The following is a 20,220-nucleotide window of genomic DNA, read 5'->3' as shown; positions in this document are numbered from 1 at the left end:
AATATGAGATTTAAAATAAACTATAATATAAACTCTATTTATTTATAATGCATAGACTGGGAGGACAAACAATGACTATTAAAAGGATATGTATGAGGTCACAGTGGAATGTGTCTCCACAGTATCTGTATTTTTCCACTTTATTCTCCTTCTGACTCCGCCCTGTTGACTTCAGCGTGTGTCCAAGTCTGGATCTAGGCAGCCTAATCTCAACTATCGGTGCTGATCTGCCAGGGCCTCTCTCTTCACTGTTTACTCTGGTCACTCAGAAATCTGCTGTCAGCTTTAAGCACCATGAGGGGGGCCGAGTACTTTCTTCAGGCGGGGCCACTGCTTCTCCTCAGCTGTTGCCAATGGGAGGGGAGAAATATGCCCAAATGATTTCTCCCACAGCTCTCAAATGTCTCTAGTCTCCAATCCACCTTACCACCTGCCCCGCCCCTGGCCAGAGCCCAAGGCAAGTGTGCACAAGCTCCCTTTAAGAATCTAGCTGTGCCTCCAGTCAATCCTCCCTGGTCAGTGAAAACCAATGAACAAACAAACTATATATATATATATATATATATATATATATATATATATATATATATATATATATGGATATTGTTTTATGCCTCTTAGAGCTTTACTCTCAGCTCTGCCAGCAGGAACAGCCTGAGTTTCACACTGAGTTTCAGCCCCCAAACCTCTCAGGGAAAATCTTCCAGGTGCTTTAAAATCTCTCCACACACCGAGCTACCACCCACGGGTACCAAGCCAGCAGTGCTGGATTCCCACCGGTGTCTCTTCCGCAATCTGCACTGACAGTCCTCTAGAGAGCAGCCTCCTGTGTCCACCCACAGACACAAGGCTCAATTTCAGCCAGTGGCCAGTGGTCGTACAAATAACTTCTCAACAATTAAGCCAAAAATCCAGACCCGAGATGAGGCCAGCACACCTTTTCATTGAGTCCCTCCCAGATATCGCTGGACAGGACACCCATGGCAGGACCACAGCCTCCAGGCCTCTGCACTTCCCCAACCTTCACTCTTCACCCCCTCGGATCCTGGCTACTGAGTTGGTCCGCCAGCATCCCTTCCTGGTAGAGCATGAGGTGCTGGGCTGGGGCAGAGGCCCTGGCAACTCCCCTCAGAAAATGCGGGCTGGGGTTCCTTCTCTCTCCTGCACTGTTCCCACTCTCCTGACCCTGTTTGCCACATCTGAAAGCTGCTCTCACCCACTCTGCTCTCTGCTTGTCCTCCAAGTCTCCTCCGCAATAGGAGCACACTCAGTAGGCTGTAAACTACCCTGCCACCATCTTCCTCCTTCAGAATTATTTTGTAACAGTTTCACCACCTCAGTTGCCTTTTCAGTTCCAGTGGAGTGTGGCTCTACCCATCCAGAAAAAGTGTCTACAAAGACCAACAAATATCTGAAATTCCCCTTGGTATTTGGCATTTTTATGAAGTCCACCTGCCAGTCCTCAAATGGACACTTCCCTTTATATTGTACCCCATTTTCCATGGGGACGTGCTCTGCCTTAAGATTGTTCTTGGCACATATTTGACAGGCTTTGGTCATCCTCTGAGAAGTCCTTTGCAAATAAGGGCCTTTCAAGTGTGGCCTAATGAAGCCCATTAAAGCATCCCTTCCATAATGGGTTCCTTCATATGGATGTTTGGGGATGGGGTACATTAGAGCCTTGGGAAGTAAAATCATACCATGGGTGTTGACCTCCCATATAGGCTTGGGACCAGTGTTTGTGAATCCCCGTGCTTTGGCCTATTCCTCATACTGTTCTGTATAGTGAGGTTTAAACTCTGACAAGTCCAAACAGGGGACAGAAACCTCTAGATGTGGTGGCTCTCTGGCTGCCTGTCTTGCTGCTTTATCAGTAGTTTGGTTCCCCTGGCTCATTTGGAAACCATCCCTTTGGTGTCCTGGACAGTGTATTAGGGCAATCTGGTCTGGTAGATTCATTGCCTCTAGCAATTGTGAAATCTCCTCTGCCTGTTTAACAGCCTTGTCCCCTGTGGTTAAAAGTCCTCTCTCCCTCCGTATAGCTCCATGGACATGGACTACCATGAAGGCACATATGGAGTGTGTGAATATGTTGACCTACTTTTTTTGAGACAGCATTAAGGCTTTAGTGAGGGCTATTAATTCAGCCTTTTGTGCTGAGATTCTTGGTGTATCTATCACCTTGCCTGTGGTGACTACCACACACCCAGCTTGTCACTGGCCATTGTCCATGAAGCTGCTTCTGTCTGTATACAGCTCCCAGTCTGGTGATGCCAGTTGCTCGTCCAGCAGACCTGGCCTGCTAGAATAACTGGTCCATAGCCTCTAAGCAATCATGCTGAACGGCTGAGTCCCATTTCATATCTGGGAGTAGGGTGGCTGGGTTCAGGGTTGTGGTAGTCTGCAAGATGACCTTTGGATTGTCCAGCAGAATGACCTGGTATTTCCCCATATGCCCTGCTGTAAGCCAGTACCCTCCTTTTCTTTCCAATAGAGTCAGGACCTGGTGTGGTACCAACACTGCAGTAGGCTGTCCCAAAGTAAACTTCTAAGCTTCCTGTAGTATGTCACAAGTACCTGCTACTGCTCAGAGGCATGGTGGTCATCCTTTTGTCATGTGACCCAACTTCTTTGAGAGATAGACTAAGGATTGTGGTATATTTTCCAGAGTCTGAGTTAATACTCTCAGTCCAATACCCTGCCTTTCATGAACATAAAAATTGAAAGGCTTCTGTAAATTGGGCAATCCTAGTGCAAAAGCTGAAACTAGTTTTTCCTTCAAGGTATCAAATGCTACCTGACAGTTCCTTGTCCATTCGATGCCTTCAGGGTCCAGTCCTCTCAAGGAATTGGACAGTGATTTTGCTATGAGTCCAAGGCTTGGAATCCAAATTCGACAAATCCCTATAATTCCTAAGAACCCACAAAGCTGCCTTTGGTTTGCTGGGATTTTTAATGTAACAGTTGCTTGCTTTCTAACTGCCATTAAGCTCCTGGTACCCTGTTTCAGTTGAAATCCCAGGCACGTCACTTCCTCTTTGAAAATCTGGGCTTTGTGAGGTGATACCTTACATCCGCCTTTTGCCACATGGTTTAGGACTGTAATGGTGTGCAAACAGTCCTCCTACTTGCTGCTGGCTATAAATCAGTCACCTATATATTGTAAAAGAGCTCCTGATCTCAACTGAACACCCCTTAAGTCTTTTGCCAGCTCTTTTCTGAATATAGCTGGGCAGTTCTTAAACCCTTGCGGCAGCACAGACCAGCTTTAGTTTCTGGGTTCTGCCATCCAAAGGCAAACAGTAGCTGAGCCTGTTCACCTATCGGGATGCAGAAAAAGGCATCCTTCAAGTCTAGGACTGAAAACCATTTGCTATCTCCAGGCACCATGGTCAACAGGGAGTAGGGATCGGGCACTGTAGGGTGAATGTCCTGAACAATGTCGTTTATGGCCTTAAGATCCTGTACAAAACAATATTCATCAGAGTGCAGCTTTTTGACTGGAAAAACGGGAGTGTTGAAGGCTGACTGGCATGGCCAAATTATGTTTCTGATTTTGAAAACTGTTGCCATAGTGGCTGGATCGCCTCTGAAGTCTCGTTCTTGAGGAAGCTCTACTTCTTTCATGGGACCCGCAGCCGTTCTTTCAGATTGACCTTTATGGGTTGCACATTAACCACTTTACTTGGGGTTCTATCAGCCTAAATAATTTGATCAACCTGTTCACAGATCTCAGGTAGGAGGGGTTCACCTCTGGGACCTTCTTGCAAGAAAGGAATACCTGTAGCTGGAGGGCATGTTCCAGTAGGACTTCCACACATAACTGCTATTTCTCAGGAGAAAAGGTTATTTGTGCATGCAATTTACAAAGTAAATCTTGGCCTAGCAATGAAGTGGGACAATCTGGCATGTAGAGAAAATGATGCATAAGCTTTTGATACCCAAGCTGGCATTCCAAGGGTTGCCAAATGACTGTTCTTGTAACCATCCAGTCATTCCAGTAACTGTTACTTAATTTGAACACTTTTTGATTAATTTTGTATTCAACACTGAGTATGTAGCTCCTGTGTCTACAAGAAAATCAATTGGCTTGTTCCCCACAGTCAACTGTACCCAGAGCTCCTTAGGGGAAATAGTAATAGGTCAAGAGGTGTGCAATGGGACCCCTGGGCCTCATCATTCATCACTGTCCTCCTTTTCAGCATTTATTGGCAAGTGTTCTCATTTTTATTTTCCCTTTTCGACTTCAGGCACTCGTTCCTCCCATGTTCCTCCTGCTTGCAATGGGCACATTGGTTGACACCTGTGGGGCCCTTCCATCTTTGTTTATGGTCCTGCCTTTTTCTTTGGCTTCCCCAGCCTGTTTCCAAAAACACCAAGGCCTGTTTTGTCTTCCCTGCTTCCTGGACATTGTAAACTTTAAATGTGATGTCCACCAGCTGAGAGGGACTCATTCCAAATACCCCATCCACACACTTGTGTTTCTTTCTAATATCCGGGCACTCTGCCCAATAAAAGTCATGTTCACCATCCCCACGTTCTCCAGTGCCTTTAGATCAGCATCGGTGTGCTCCCTATAGGTCTGATAGATCCTCTCTAAATATTTGGAAGGGTCCTTATTTGGCCTTTGCTGAAGGGTCTGTATTATATTCAGGCTCTTTCACTTGGATACCCCCTTCCTAAGTGCTTCCAGTATACCCCCTGTAACATTTCAAGATGGCCAAAACCCCACCATTTGGGTTCCAGTTATGCTCTGTCAGGGGAATTGCCTCCACTGGGTTGAGAGTCCCATCAGGATCCTCTTGGTGGAGGGACTTGCTTTCTTTATTAGCCTTATTCACCACCAGCCATTTCTCATCTGCAGTTAATAGAATATTTAGGAGTGCCTATACATCTGCCCAGTTTGAATGATGAGTGGCAGAAATAGAGGTGACAATATCTGTCATTTTCTGGGGATCATCCCTATATGAGGGGTTGAAATTCTTCCAATTGAGTAAGTCTGAAGTGGAGAATGGAGTATGGGCCCAATAGTAGCCAGCAGGCTGGTCCTCCTGATTTATTCCACCTATCAGGAATTGCTTCAGGGGGCATTGGCTTGCTCTGAATTGGGAGGCCCCCTGGTTATATTGGGTGCCTTGATGGGTCTTTGAGGAGGGGAGACCCATCTCTCCTCATATAGGAATGGAGCCGTTGGCTCTGTGATCGTCACCTCAGAAGCAGTATGCAAAAGTGCTGGTGGCAGGGAAGCCCTCCTGCTCCCTGCCTCTGTCCCCTGGGTTCAGGGCATTAATGAAGTTTATCCCCTCATTCTCCCTTTCTTCCAGAGTTTTATCATCAGGGAGGGGCTTTCAGGCCACTTTCCTCCTCTTGTAGTAAGTAGAAAAAGAACAAAGCACCTCTCAAACTTAGAGTAGAAAATTACTAACCACCCTCCCAAGAAGCTAACTAGCTGTCACCTGCTCCAAGAGTTATATGCCCCAGACAGAACTATAACTAGGCATCCATGAAACAAACATGGCCTGCAGTCTCACAGGACCTGAGGCTATCCATCACTGGCCATGTACCTGGTCAGGAAGTTCCCTATTCTCAGAGACAACTGAGGCATAGCTGCCAGCACCCTGCCGAGCCCTGGTTTCTTCCCCCATGTGAGCACTTCCCAGGAACAAGGGCCATAAATCTCCTGGACTTTCTGTTCCCACAGCAAGCATCCCTAACCAGAGGGCATTGTTATTTCATCTACAACCTGGACTCTGGAACTGACCACCGTGGTGACTCAGTAGAACCTATCAGTTTTAGACACCTCGCACTTAGAATGTAACTCTGGAATACCCAGCCAATGGGGAAACAGGGAGGGCACCCTGTCTTAGAGCTTAAATACGCCTCTCTGTCTTGACAACAGGGTGCCTGCCTCTGGCTGTGCACCTATTTCTGTAGACTCATGAATAAATGCCTCACTTTGCTGCTGAAGGCCTGTGTCCCAGTGTCTTATTGTGAACATTTCTCACAATCTGTACCAGCACCCAATTCTCCATTCCCAATGAAACCCTATTATGCAATGACACAAATGCATTAACATAACAGATTTCTTCCCATTTGTTCAACCATAGGCAATACTGTCTCAACTGCTTAATGATACAGTAACTCAGGGAACCGTCCATGAGCCACCATTCCTCACAATCCAAAACAGTGTTATAGTAATAAACCGATACCTCCTTAGACACGGGATAACGGCCATACACATTCCAGGCCTCCAAAATTCTACTCAGTGGGCTCCCCTTAGGGGCCAGCCTAGGCGTGTTCTCACTGTGCTGGCCATACATGCAAAAGGCCTTAACCAGAAACGTACCGAAAACCTGAGAGCAGCTTATAAACAAAACTAGTATCCACAACGCCATTATTCCAAACTGTGCTCCTGAAAAAATGTTCAACTGAACAATCTCACTTTTTAGCTCACTTCCCTGCTCCATTTCCTTTTCACCTTCTGATGGGGGACTTAAGTGTTGGGAAATGTTTGTTTCAGGTAACAGCTAATAAGCTTAGTAATCAATGTATATAAAAAGCTATTGTTTCAGAAACTGGAAATATGACCCACCCCGACTGCAGGTAACCATGAGCAGCTCCACCTCTGTGCCTCAGGACTGCAAGATGGTATCTGAGCCGTTGTGCTCCAGGGTGTGATGGCCACCACCCAGGGCACAAGGACCAACACCCAGGGCACAAGGACCACCGCCCAGGACACAGAGGAAGGAATGCTGCAGCTTTTCTTCGAGTAACATTTTCCCTGAATTCCAGACCCCTCACCCACTCTTTTCCTTATAAAAAGGATTCATTTATACTGAAATTTAGGACAGTCTGTTAGGGCACAAACCCACTGTCTCCTCAGATGGCTGACCAGCTGAATAAAGCGCCCACAAAGATTCAACCCCTGTCTCTGCTTATTGGGTCTGGGAGATGACAGGCAGCGCAGGCACCTGCTTTTCCGATTTCACTTCCAGGCATAGTTAAGTGGCTGATGCCCTCAAGGGATGTGAAGAGAACTACTGGGAAACTTCACAGTCCCACTCTCCCACTCCTGAGGGGTTCTACCAGCCATGGGCAATTATCAAGTCCCTTTGTGGTCACCAATGATGTGACAGAAGCCCACCCTATGTTATTCTGGAACAGCTGTGGGGTTCAAGTGCCTGCTGCCATGAAGCATGACTCCTAATACAAAAGTTTGGTGGAAAAAGAAAGGGAGTGTATTTAAAAGTTTTACAGATTCAGAATAATGGCAGTTTTCTACCATTATGTCCCACTCCTTTTAAAACACCTAAAACTACTTAGCACTGCCTCCCTCTGCCAAATCAGGCCAGTTTGGGAATACCCCGGTCAGAGGTATCACCTTTCAGGAAAGCAGAAGGCCACGGCTCAGTATTAAGTCACAGTTCAGCGTTTCACTGACCCGTGCTTGGTCAGGCAGGCCCCTGCAATCCCAGCCTCATCAGCAGTGCTGCCACGTTCTCCAGGCAGGTTTCACAACGGGTTTCCTCCTTCCTACGCCAGACCTTGCCACAGACTCTCCAAACCACAGGCTCCACCCTGACACACCAGACCTCCCTTGCCACAGACTCTCCAAACCACAGGCTCCACCCTGACACACCAGACCTCCCCGCTGACTTCCATCTACCCCCTTTCAGACTGTGTGGCTTCTCTCCACATCCGCGTGGCTCCCCCTAATTTTAAATACTGACCCTGAGCACCACACATCATTGATATGAAAAGTATCTTAAGCCTATCACCCGCCCTTCTGCCCTGGGGTGCAGCACAGCTATTATCTAGCTATCAGCTTGCCATAGGTATGTGAAGTACCTTAAAAGCTGTGTTATCACCTTTCCTTGTCCCCAAAACTATGAGCTGTGAGAACTTTTGGGACCCCTCCCCCACATCCTAGGGAAAAACATAGGCAGTAAAATTTCAGATTTCCCACACAGCAATATATTTGCCTATATATATATCCTAGGGCAAGGGGAATAAAGGAAAGAATAAACAAATGGGACTACATCAAATTTTAAAGCTCCCACATGGCTAAAGAAACCATCAGCAAAGTGAAAAGGGAACCAACTGTATGGGAAAACATATTTGCCAATGATATCACAGACAAGGGTTTGATCTCCAAAATATATAAAGAGATCATATGACTTAACACCAGGAAAACAAAACAGTTTAATTAAAAAATGTGCAAAGGACCTGAATAGACACTTCCTCAAAAGGACATACTGATGCCCAATAGACCATGAAAAAATGCTCAACATCATTGGCCATCAGGGAGATGCAAATTAAAACCACAATGAGATACCATCTCACACTTGTCAGAATAGCTCTCATTAATAAATCAATCAACAACTTGTGCTGGCGAGGATGTGGAGAAAAAGGCACCCTGGTGCACTGCTGGTGGGAATGCAGACTGGTGCAGCCACGGTGGGAAACAGTATGGAATTACCTCAAAAAATTAAAAATGAAACTTCTTTTTGACCCAGTGATTCCACTTCTGGGATTAAACCGTAAGAATCCTGAAACACCAATTCAAAAACCCTTATGCACCCCTATGTTCACAGTAGCATTATTTACAACAGCCAAGCGCTGGAAACAGCCTAGGTGACCATCAGTGGAGGAGTGGATTGAAAAACTGTGGCATGTTTACACAGTGGAATACTACACAGCAGAAAAAAGAAAGGAATTTCTTCCTTTTGTGACAGCATGCATGGAACTGGAGACTATTATGCTAAGAAAAATAAGCCAGTCAGTGAAAGACAAACACCATATAATCTCATTTATAAGAGGACTCTAAGGAACAAAATAAACTAAAGAGAAAAATAGAACCAGAGGCACAGAATCAGGGAACAGACTGACAGCTGTAAGAGAGCATGGGAGAGGCAGAGACTGAAAGAAGGAGAACGGATTAGTCAAAGAACATATATGAAGGACCCATGGACATGGACAGTGGGGTGGGGGTGGACTATGGATGTGGGAGGCAGGCTGCGTGGAGAGGGGCAAAGGGGAAAACTGGGACAACTGCAACAGCATGAACAATAATTTAAAAATGAAAACTTATTAAGGAAAAAGGTTTTAAAGACTGTGATTCATGCTTTACACTGTACAGTTCTACACGGTACTTTTAGAGAGAGGGCGAAGGAAGAGAAGAGAGACAGAGCCAGAGACAGAGAGAGGTTTATGTGAAAGAAAAACATTGATCGGTTACCTCCTGTCTGTGCCCCGACCGAAGACGGAACCTGCAACCTGGGTATGTGCCCTGACCAGGGATCAAAGTAACGAGCTTTCAGCGTGTGGGATGATGCCCAACCAACCTCGCCACACCAGCTGGGCTCTCTGAGTTTTGACAAATGCATAATGTCAGTTGTGCCCAGAGGCCTCAAGTCTACTGTCCGTGGGGCTGCCTTGGTCACCTCCGCTGTTTAGGCTGCTGTCGTGCACCCACCATCACAGCATCACAGGAGGCGATTTTACTGCCCCCTTGGAGACCCCCAGTTCTCACCTACATGCTCCTCACCCCCTCACCCCCTGGTGACCACTGATCGTCCTGCTGCCTCTGTCCATGTGCCTTTCCAAACGTCATGTATTGGGAATCCCTCAGTATGTACCCTCCGATTAGCCTCTTTCATTTAGCAGTATGCATTTAAGACTCCTTCATGTCTTTTTGTGGCTTGGTAAGTTCATTTTCTTTTTTGAGAAATTGTTTTTTAACAGATTTATAGAGATATAACTTACCTACAAAATTACTGCATATATTTAATGTATGCAGTGAGTATGCATTGCTACAATAAGGTAATAGACACACCATTACCTCTAGGGGTTCCCTTGTGCCTTTGGGGTGTTTTACTTGAGCCTGTTGTGTGTGTGTGTGCATGTGTGTCTGTTAAGAACACTTAACATGCAATCTGTCCCCTTAACAGATATCTCGGTGCGCAAGGCAGTATTCTTGACTACAAGCACTATTTTGCGTAACTAAAACTTTAAACCCACTGAAAACAAGGGAATCAAAGAATATCACTACAAAACAAATTAATGAGACACAAAGGAAGACAGCAAGAAAGAAGAAGAATGAAACAGCTTCAAGAAAGACAGAAAACTAATTTAGAAAATGGCCATAATGGGCCCTTTCATATAAACAATTAATTTTAATGTAAATAGATTAAATTACCCAATCAAAAGATACAGAGTGGCTGAATGGGTGAAAAAAAAACAAAATCTAACTGTCAACATAAGAATATCCAGACCCGTAGAGAATTTTTATGAGTTTATTTGAGCAAAACTGAAGACATGCCATGAGCAAGTTCTGAAATTCTCTGGAGAATAACAGTCTGGGGCTCTTTGGTGCATTTGGAATTCAGGAGGGGAGGTAAAGAAAATCACATGGAGGTGGGAGAGACTGAGAGACACAATAGTTACAGGGCCCTGTGCTCCCCTGAAGGCGGTCACATCTCTGAGGGTCTGAAAAGAGGATGACTCTGGCATTTGGAAGGTGTCTTCATCTAAATTCATCGGAACAGCGGGCAGCGCTGGCTTACAACGAAGAGAAGCCGTCTAGTAACAAAGTTGTAGGTCTGGGTGTGACTGCTCACCATGACCTGCCCGCTTAGGGCTTCATGATCAGATCACACTGTGAGGTTACTGTTGGTCACTGAACTTGTTATATTTATTACAGGGCCAACTTTTCACTCACATGGGTGTGTGCCATCCGCAAGGGGCTCACTTTAGATCTAGGGACACACATAAGCTGAGAGCGAAGAGATGGAAAAAGACATGCCATGAAAATGGTGAACAGAGAGAAGAGGCATGGCCATACTTACAAAATATGCTACAGATCAAAAACAGTCACAGAGGTTTAAAAAATATATATTATATGACAAAAAAGGATCAGTTCAGGAGAAAGATTAGCTCACTTCTTTCTACTGCTCAGTTCCAATGTTGACTAGACCACAGGTTATTTATCCATTGCCAGGCGTCTTGGTGATCTCCAGGTTTTGGCAACTATGAATAAAGCGGCTGCAAACATCCATGTTCAGGTTTGGGAGTAGACATGAGTTCCCACTCTTTTGGGTAAATACCTAAGAGTGCAATTTTTGGACCATATGGTAAGATTGTCTTTAGATCTTGAAGAAACTGCCCAACTGTCTTCTAAACTTGTCACAGCACTGTTGCTCCACGTCCTCCCCGCATTGAGTTGTGGGACTTTTGTTGATTTTGGAGGGGTCATCGCCATTCTAACAGACACGCAGTAGTACTCCGTTGCCGTTACATGCCATCTGTCTCAGGTGGGGCATCATTCACGTACTCATTTGCCGCCCATATGTCTTCTTTGGTGAGATGTCTGTCCAGATATTTTGTTCATTTCTAATTGGGTTTTCTGTTTTCTATTGTTGAAGTTAAACAATTCTTTGCATACTTTGGGTACAAGTCCTTTATCAAATATGTCTTTTAGGAATATTTCCTTCTAGTCTATGGTACTGCTTTTTTCACTCATCTGTGTCTTTCACAGAGCAGATATTTGTTATTTTAATAAAGTTCAATTGATGAGTTTTTCTTTTCCATGGACTGTGTTTTTGATGTTGTATCTAAAAACTTACTGGGGACACTTTGTGAAAATCTCTGTTAAAGAAGAAGAGTCCTTACTTTTTGTGCTTATCTTTATCAGCACAAGATAAGCCTGTGGAATATGTTTTGCTGTTACTCACAATATTCCCTGCTCCCTGCTCAACCAGGACAAGTTTCAGTTTTCTGGGTACTGATGAGGACCAACCCCCAGCTGGGGTTCTCCCTGGCTTCAGACTGCCCCCCCCCCACCATCACACCTGTATACCATGATCCAGAAGGGTCAGCAAAACCCAAACTCATGGAAGAGCTATGCTGCCAGGCACACCTCATGGACATTCATACCCAGAAATCACTGGGTGAGGGTCTGACCTAAGAGATGACATACAAATGGACAACAACCAGACCACAGACAAAGTGAATTCTGACTCTCGACCCCACCACAGGCCCAGGAAGCAACCTGTTTCCCAAGCAGTCAGATGGGATACCCTACTTCTTGTGGGCCACCCAGCTTTTCCAGCCCCCCTAAGGGCACCCTCTTTTTCTGTATAGTTTAACCTATGAACATACATAGTGTACTGTGTATATGTATTACATGTATATGTTATATGCATGTGCATGATAGTACGTGTATATAGCGACAATTAACTTACATGCACATAATAAAACTACAAAGCTCCCTTGCTCTCCTGCCTGGCCTTTGTTGTTACTGTTTGCTTGGTTTTTATTTCCATGGTGTATTAGGAGATGCAATGTGCTGTGACAATAGCTTACAATCGCAGATACATACAGCCCCCAACCCCTGGATACAAGCAGGGACACAGGTGAAGCTGGTGGGCATCCCAGGTGGGATGAAGCAGTGCATGGGGCAGGCTGCTGTCTGTCACGGCTGTGGACTCAGGCGGGGACAAGGCCATGGGAAGAGACTTTTGTGAGTGCCTTTAAAGTCTCTCTTTTCCCTAGTTTCTGAGAGCCAGGCTCAGGTCCAACATGACTACCAGCAAGTTTTCACTTCCAGGCAAACAGCCTTGCCAACCTTCTCACATGAGAAGATTAGTCTGGGAAGAATGGGCCGCGAGGACTGGGAAGGGCATGTGCCTGAGGTCCGAGCAAGCCCAGCATGTGGGACGCCAGGCCCTACCTCCATGCCCGTGCCTGCCACAGCAGCTGCCCCACCTGGGTCCAGACAGCAGCTCTTGTGCCAATGTCCTGTGATGACCCCCGGGATGGGTCTTCCTGACTCCAGCAGCCAGGCGGTCTGTGTGACTGGCCAGAAATTTGGGTGAGCAGGTGTCGGTAGACTTAACAGGCAAACAGCCACTGGCCTAGACACTCAGAATTTTGCCAAAGTCAGCAATGTGGTGAGCTGACCAGAGATTTCATAGACGAATGTGCTTCTGAGGCAACCATAACCAATGCTCACAGCCTGGTTATCCACTGACTAGCTAGGAACTCAAGCAGCCTGGGTGCTGTGGGGAGAAGCCAGGCAGATGGAGCAGATCTGCCATGAGTTTGTCCCAGAATGGGACCAAGGCTGTGGCCAATGACATTTTGTCAAGTGGCCCATGGGCTCCTACTGCACATTGCCCTGCCCCATGCAGAGGCAGGTCACTTTCTTCCCCATAACCTGGAACCCACGGGCTGTGTGACCATCTTTGTAGGGAGGAGGCTACAGAAAGACCGCAGCCCGACCTCTGAGGGCAGGACCTCAGGAGACATGGCTTCTCCCAGGAGTCAGGCCCTGAGCACCGTGCCACAGAGCGGAACGGGGAGCCAGCCTGGCCCTGGCCCTGGACTCCAGGCAGATCCTCTGAGCCCCTCGCTGAGGCTCCCTTGCTCCACTGGACCAGGATCTGGGACTGGGATGTGAGAAATACCAAACCACAGGACATGGCATGAGGCAGGGCCAGCAGAAGGGCCTGAAGTACTATTGGCAGATGGATGTGGGACCCCGTGGACCCTGGGGCACTGGGTCCTGCTAACATCATGGGTAAGAGGGGCCCCTCTTGTATGTTGGACACAATGCTCCCTTCTGTGGTATTGAATTCCACTTGGCGGCCCAAAGGGAACAAACCCTGCCCACTGACTGCTTGAAAGGAATCATGCCCAGCCTCTCCCTCATAGCTTTCCTTGTCCCTGGCACTTCAAGGGTGGGGGTTCTGATGCTTCCCCGCACCCCAATACAAGGCCAGACCTCAAAGTTACAGGACAACTGAGCTGCATAGCGCCTGAGACACATACGCAGGATGCTTGGGCCTTGGCCCCCAGGGTAGTGGAGGGGCTGTATGCTGTCTCAGCCAGAGGGGCATTCCTGTGCCCCAGTGACCACCATGAACTTTGTCCTTGCACATCAGACTTGCTTCTATCCTCTGGGGGATAGCTTCCTCCTCACCGTGGGTCAGCGCCACCCTTTGGACAGCGATTGGGCCATGGATGAAGCCTGGGGGAAGGAGGGAAGAGTCAGGGACCCCAAGGAAGACCGCAGGCTCCCGAAGAGCCACCCTGTTGGATGGATGGGATGAGCCAGGGCTGGTCTGCAGACTGTGAACAGGACAGCATGTGCCCACACAGCATGCTGGCCGGGCAGGGAGCGATGCCACCGGGACTGAGGACACCTGAGGGCTCAGGGGAGAAGCTAGGCCCCATGAATGCCAGAGCGCGTGACAGCCAGGCTCCCACACAGTCCCCTGGGCCCCGATGCCTGCCTCACCCCACCCCCACACCCCATGTGAGGTTACCTCAGCCATGTCTGGGCTCCCCCAGGTCCCTTGACACACAAACCACCCAGAAAAGGGGGAACTTCAGGAAGCAAATGGTGCCACTGGTTTCAGTCCCATTCTTAGTCTTTGCAGGGCCAGGGGGTGGGGGGTTCACACGTCAGGGGCCCAACTACTAATTCCTAGGACATGGGGCTGTGGGCACAGAGCACAGCTACAAGGAGCCACATGGGCTGGGCATCAGAGTGGGCAGGATGGAGGGACCGCCTCCACAGCCCCCACTCCTGGTGAGTGGGGTCTCTACAGAGCAGGACAGAGGGAGGGAGTGGGGGCAGCGGAACCAGCCACAGGAGCTGACAGGAGACACGAAGAGGGCTGGCTTGGCTTGGGGAGGAAGATGACCCCAGGTGGCCTGAAGGTCGTGTCCAGGACAAGGGACAGGGTCAGAGGAGGAGGCCAGGGGCCCTGGGTGAAGGGAGCAAGTGGCAGGGGCCCAGCAGGAGACGTGCATGGCCTCCTGCACTCGGCGGACAGCCTCACAGGTGGTGGACAGGGCATGGGAGCCGGGGCTCTGGGCAGCTGCTGGGCACAGGGCCGCTGACCTGTGGGAAGAAGGAGCAGAGGTCCAGGGGGTTCTTAAGGTGGTGGGGGGAGCAGAGAGGGAGAGCTCCTCTGGGAGGCACCAGGGCAGGGCAGAGGCTGTGTGGGACAGAGCTAGCTGCAGGGAGGGTGGGCGCAGCGCAGCGCCTGCCAGAGCAGGACGCGGCCAGGAGTGGAGCCAAATGGGGCTGAGGGCTCTGGGGCTGGCAGGAGGCCCAGTGGGGGCTGTGGGGGACACAGCAGCCCCTGTACAGCTCACTGACCTGTGGGAAATGGGATCCTGAAGCAGAAGGGTCAAGGGGCTACTGTAGTTCAGCAGGACTAGGAACAAGGGGCCAGAAACTGCAGGTGAGCAGGGGCAGGTGGGAGGGCAGGCGGGCAGGGAGCTGCTTCTGGAGCTCTGGTGGAGCTGACAGAGCTATGCAGCAATCAGGGGGCAGGTGGAGGGCAGGGAGCTACTTCTGGAGCTCCCAGAGGGGTGAGAAGAGTTATACAGGTGAGCAGGGGCAGGTGGGAGGGCAGGAGGGCAGGAAGCTGCCCCTAGAGCTCAGGGCAGGGGAAGGCGGCTGGCAGGGCTATGCAGGTTATCAGGGGCAGATGGGAGAGCAGAAAGGCAGGGAGTTGCTCCTGGAGTTCCCAGATGGGATGGAAGAGTTATACAGGTGAGCAGGGGGCAGGTGGGAGGGCAGGGAGCTGCCCCTGAGCTCTGGTGGGAGATGGCAGAGCTTGCAGGTGGACCTGGGGCAGGTAGGAGCAGAGAGAGTTTCCCCTGAGCTCTGGGGGTGCTGGCAGAGCTATGCAGGTGAGTAGGGGGTAGGTGGGGGGGCAGTGAGCTGCTCCTGGAGCTCCAGTGGGAGCTGACAGAGCTTGCAGGTGGGCAGAAAGAAGGCTGGAAGAAAAGAAGCTTCTCCTGAGCTTTGGGGAGCTGGCAGAGCTATCCAGGTGAGCAGGGAGCAGGTGGGAGGTCCGGGAGCGGCCCTGAGCTCTGGGGGAGCTTGCTGAGCTATGCAGGTGAGTAGGGGGCAGGTAGGGGGGCAGGAGGGCAGAGAGCTGCCCCTAGAGCTCCAGTGGGAGCTGGCAGACCTTCCAGGTGAGCAGGGGTCAGGTGGGAGAGCAGGGAGCTGCCCCTGAGCTCTGGTGGGAGCTGGAAAAGCTATGCAGCAATCAGGGGCAGGGAGCTGCTCCTTGAGCTGCAGTGGGAGCTGGCAGAGCTTAAAGATGGGCAGGGGGCAGGTGGGAGGGCAGGGAGCTGCCCTTAGCTCTGAGGGAGCTGGCAGAGCTAAGCAGGTGAGCAGGGAGCAGGTGGTGGATCAGGAGGGCAGAGAGCTGCCCCTGGAGCTCCAGTGGGAGCTGGCAGAGCTTGCAGGTGAGCAGAGGGCAGGTGGGAGCATAGGGAGTTTCCTCTGAGCTTTGGGGGAGCTGACAGAGGTATGCAGGTGAGCAGGGGGCAGGTGGGAGGGCAGGGAGCTGCCCTTGAGCTCTGTTGGGAGTTTGCTGAGCTATGCAGGTGAGCAGGGAGCAGGTGGTGGATAAGGAGGGCAGAGGGCTGCCCCTGGAGCTCCAGTGGGAGCTGGCAGAGCTTGCAGGTGGGCAGAAAGAAGGCTGGAGGAGAGGAAGCTTCCCCTGAGCTTTTGGGAGCTGGCAGAGCAAAGCAGGTGAGCAGGGGGTGGATGGGAGGGCAGGGAGCTGCCCCTGAGCTCTGGTGGGAGCTGGAAAAGCTATGCAGCAATCAGGGGCAGGGAGCTGCTCCTCGAGCTCCAGTGGGAGGTGGCAGAGCTTAAAGATGGGCAGGAGCAGGTAGGAGCAGAGAGAGTTTCCCCTGAGCTCTGGGGGTGCTGGCAGAGCTATGCAAGTGAGCAGGGGGCAGGTGGGAGGGCAGGGAGCTGCCTCAGGAGCTCTGGGGACAGAGACTGGTGAGCAGGTGAACAGACAAACAAGGCAGAGTCATGTTGGGCAGGGACTCCAGTGAGGAGGGTCAGAGCATGTGCAGGTTGGGTTGAGCAGAGCACCTGAGTGCTGGATTGGGCTCCTGGGCCTGAAGCAGGGCCCCCAGTCCTGAGGGAGCTCAGGGTAGGGGTTCTGGCTGGTTGCGCTGAGGGTTCTCTGGGCAGGGAGGACTAGGGCCTGAGTTGGCAGAACCGGGCCTCAGATGCGCAGAGGCAAGAGACTGACTGTATGGGGGTCCAGTGAGAGGGAAGGGGGCAAGGAAGGCTTTGGGGGAGCAGCGGGGAGGTGAGTCTGAAGGCCAGTGAGAGAAGGAATGGTCCAAGGCCCAGGAGACCTGGGCAGCAGGCAGAGCATGTACCAGGGAGCTGGAGGACAGGAGGGCAGTGGGCAGCTCCCGGAGCTCTGGGGACAAGGGCAGGGCCTGAGCTAAGGGAGCCCTGGAGGAAGTGGGAGCTGAGCTGGGAGGGAGCAGAGAGAGAGCTGCTGGGGGCCAGGCGAGCCTGGTGGGCAGCAACTGGGGATGCAGAGGGAATCCTGGGCGGAAGAGGCTCTGAGAGGAAGGGGCAAGGGGACCCCTGAGGAGACCAGTGGGGCCTCAGTTCTGCGGAGATGTAGGGCGGCGCAGGGCTGGGGACCCCTCGAAGGGATGCAGCAGGGCTTATTCAGGACCTGAGCCAGGGCTTCCAGCCTGTGGTGGGGATAGGAGAGGAGAGAGGACAGTGGGGCAGAGCCATGGGGCTAAGCTAATGAGGCCAGGATGTGGGAGACAGGCCTGGATGTGGGGTGGGAGTCCACCCTGGCCACACTGGACCCTGGGTCACTGGTGCCACACAGGAGAGGGGTGCCAAGGTCAGTGCCAGACTCCAGGCCATGCCATGCTGAGGAGTTGGCTGGGCTCAGGAAGGACGAGGGCTGAGCAAGAGCTGGATGGCCAAGGGCATGTGTGAGCTCAGGAAACCCAGAGGGACCCAGGAGGAGACTGGTGGGTCCAGGGGCACAGACTTAGGAGCCTGGGCCTGGGGACCACAGGGACGAGGTGAGGGCTCCCATGGACAGGATTCAGGGCAGGACAGGGTACGGGGCAGGGACAGGGACAAGACTGGTACCTTAGCTGCACAGCTCGCCCAGAAGGGGAGAGAGTGGACGTGGCAGGGGCCCTGGGCTGCAGGGCTGGGAGCAGAGCGTGGGCAGTGCGTGGCAGAGATCCACTGCACCTGCCGAAGGGACCCCTGGCCCAGGGCCGGGCCAGGTGCAGTGACAGGACCGTGGGCTCAGGGACTGACCCGTGGAAGCCAGACAGAAGCAGGAGCCATAGGTCAGGGCTCCGAGGGCTCTGTGGGGACAAGGGTGCTGGGGACTGTGGGGACTCTGATCCAGGCAGTCGTACAGCACTGGCCGAGCCGATGAGCCCAGTGCGCACAGGCACAGGGACGCAAGGCCTGGGGGACAGAGCCCTGCACGGGCGGCTGGTCTGCAGACTTCTGGACGCACATTGGCCCCGGGCACTGGGCTTGGCGTTGTCCCAGGCCAGGGCTCCTGACATGCTGCCCAGAGCTCTGCGGGGTGAGGCCCTGACAGTCACATGGCCTCCTCTCTTACAGCCTCCACCACAGCCCCAAAGGTCTTCCCGCTGGCCCCCAGCTGCGGGGCCACGGCTGGCCCCACGGTGTCCATGGCCTGCCTGGTCTCCGGCTACTTCCCTGAGCCGGTGACTGTGTCCTGGAACTCTGGCGCCCTGACCAGCGGCGTGCACACCTTCCCATCCGTCCTGCAGTCCTCGGGGCTCTACTCTATGAGCAGCATGGTGACGGTGCCCGCCAGCAGCTGGCCCAGCCAGACGTTCACCTGCAATGTAGCCCACCCGCCCAGCAGCACCAAGGTGGACAAGACTGGTGAGGACACAGCCTTGGGGGACACCCACCGGCAGACAGGCCCGGGCAGCCTCCTGTCTGCACAGACCATGGAGCAGGGATGGCTTCCCCAACCAAGGGAATTGTGGGGAGGTGCTGATGGTCTCCCCATCCTGAAGGGCTCCCAAGCTTGGGGAGGGGTCCTTTGGGCATTTCCACCAGGCCCAGGATGGGCACAGGCTGGACACTCTTCACCCAGCCCCAGAGGCCACAGAGGCAGGTGCTGGTCTCAGACATGCCAAGCCCTGGCTCTGACCTAAGCCCACTGCCAGGGCTTAGGAACTACATCCGGGCCCCAATAACCCTCAGTTTGCTCTCTCTGCAGTGCCCACGACCTGCATAATAACAGAAAAATGCAAGAAGTGCCCGTGCCCACGTAAGTCAGCCACCCCAAGCAGGTGGCCTGAGCCCAGGCGTTGTCCATGGTGGGGGATGAGTGGCCAAATGAGGCTCATCTAGGTACTGACCGCTGGCCACTGCGTCTTTTACACCAGCTTGTGAAACCCCAGGAGGGCCTTCGGTCTTCATCTTTCCCCCGAAACCCAAGGACGTCCTCATGATCTCCCTGACGCCCAAGGTCACGTGTATGGTGGTGGATGTGGCCCTGGAAGACCTCCAAGTAGAGTTTACCTGGTATGTGGATGGCAAAAAGGCGAACACGGTTACGACAAAGGCACAAGAGCAGCAGTTCAACAGCACCTACCGCGTGGTCAATGACTTCCCCATCGCGCACCAGGACTGGCTAAATGGCAAGGAGTTCAAGTGCAAGGTCAACAACAAGGCCCTCCCAGCCCCCATTGAGAGGACCATCTCCAAGGCCAAAGGTGGGGGCAGCAGACAGGTGGGGGTGGGTCCTGGGGGGCAACCCTCCACCTGGGAGTGACCATCTGTACTGACCCCATTCCACAGGACAAGCCCAGGGGCCGCAGGTCTATGCCCTGCCCCCACACACAGATGAGCTGGCCAAGAGCACTGTCAGTGTGACCTGCCTCGTTAAAGACTTCTACCCGCCTGACATCAACGTGGAGTGGCAGAACAATGGGCAGCCAGAGCCAGAGGCCACGTACATCACGACCCCGCCCCTGAAGGACAAGAATGGGTCCTACTTCCTGTACAGCAAGCTCTCCGTGGAGAAAAGCCGGTGGCAGCAGGGGGAGGTCTTCACCTGTGCAGTGATGCACGAGGCTCTGCACAATCACTACACCCAGAAGTCCGTCTCCCAAACTCCGGGTAAATGAGCCACGCGCCCAGTGCCCAGCGACCCCCACCTCATGTACATGCCCCAGGCTCAGCATTAAATAAAGCACCCAGCACCACCCTGGGACCCTGAGACACTGTCATGGTTCTTTCCGAGGCAGAGCCCAGGCTGGGCTCTGAGGCTGGTTGTCACCGTGAAGGGGAACGAGGCGGTCCCACTTGGACGTGACCTAGAGCCTCCAGGTGCAGGCCGTTAGGAT

At 51.7% G+C, this 20,220-nt stretch overlaps 1 protein-coding gene and 2 gene segments (V, D, J or C); all 3 read left to right on the top strand.

Annotated features, from left to right (window-relative positions):
* Positions 1 to 19,222, top strand: part of LOC149992540 (Ig heavy chain Mem5-like) — an 83,607-nt gene extending 64,385 nt beyond the window's left edge. Inside the window, exons 2-3 of the mRNA XM_090263477.1 lie at positions 18,455 to 18,745; positions 19,089 to 19,222. Coding sequence (XP_090119603.1) covers positions 18,455 to 18,745; positions 19,089 to 19,222 — 425 coding nt within the window. The remainder of the gene's footprint in view (positions 1 to 18,454; positions 18,746 to 19,088) is intronic.
* LOC149992534 (Ig alpha-1 chain C region-like) overlaps positions 1 to 20,220 on the top strand; it is a 120,465-nt gene that overhangs the window by 64,917 nt on the left and 35,328 nt on the right.
* Positions 19,228 to 20,093, top strand: LOC149992539 (immunoglobulin gamma-1 heavy chain-like). The segment is given in 2 exon segments: positions 19,228 to 19,587; positions 19,673 to 20,093. Coding segments are annotated over 2 exon segments (597 nt in total).

The sequence above is a fragment of the Furipterus horrens genome, unplaced genomic scaffold (genome assembly GCF_987537825.1).
Source record: "Furipterus horrens unplaced genomic scaffold, mFurHor1.1.pri manual_scaffold_15, whole genome shotgun sequence".
NCBI classification, from domain to species: Eukaryota; Metazoa; Chordata; class Mammalia; order Chiroptera; family Furipteridae; genus Furipterus; species Furipterus horrens.
Note: the sequence above shows the minus strand (reverse complement) of the source record. Positions and strands in the feature narration are given on the sequence as shown.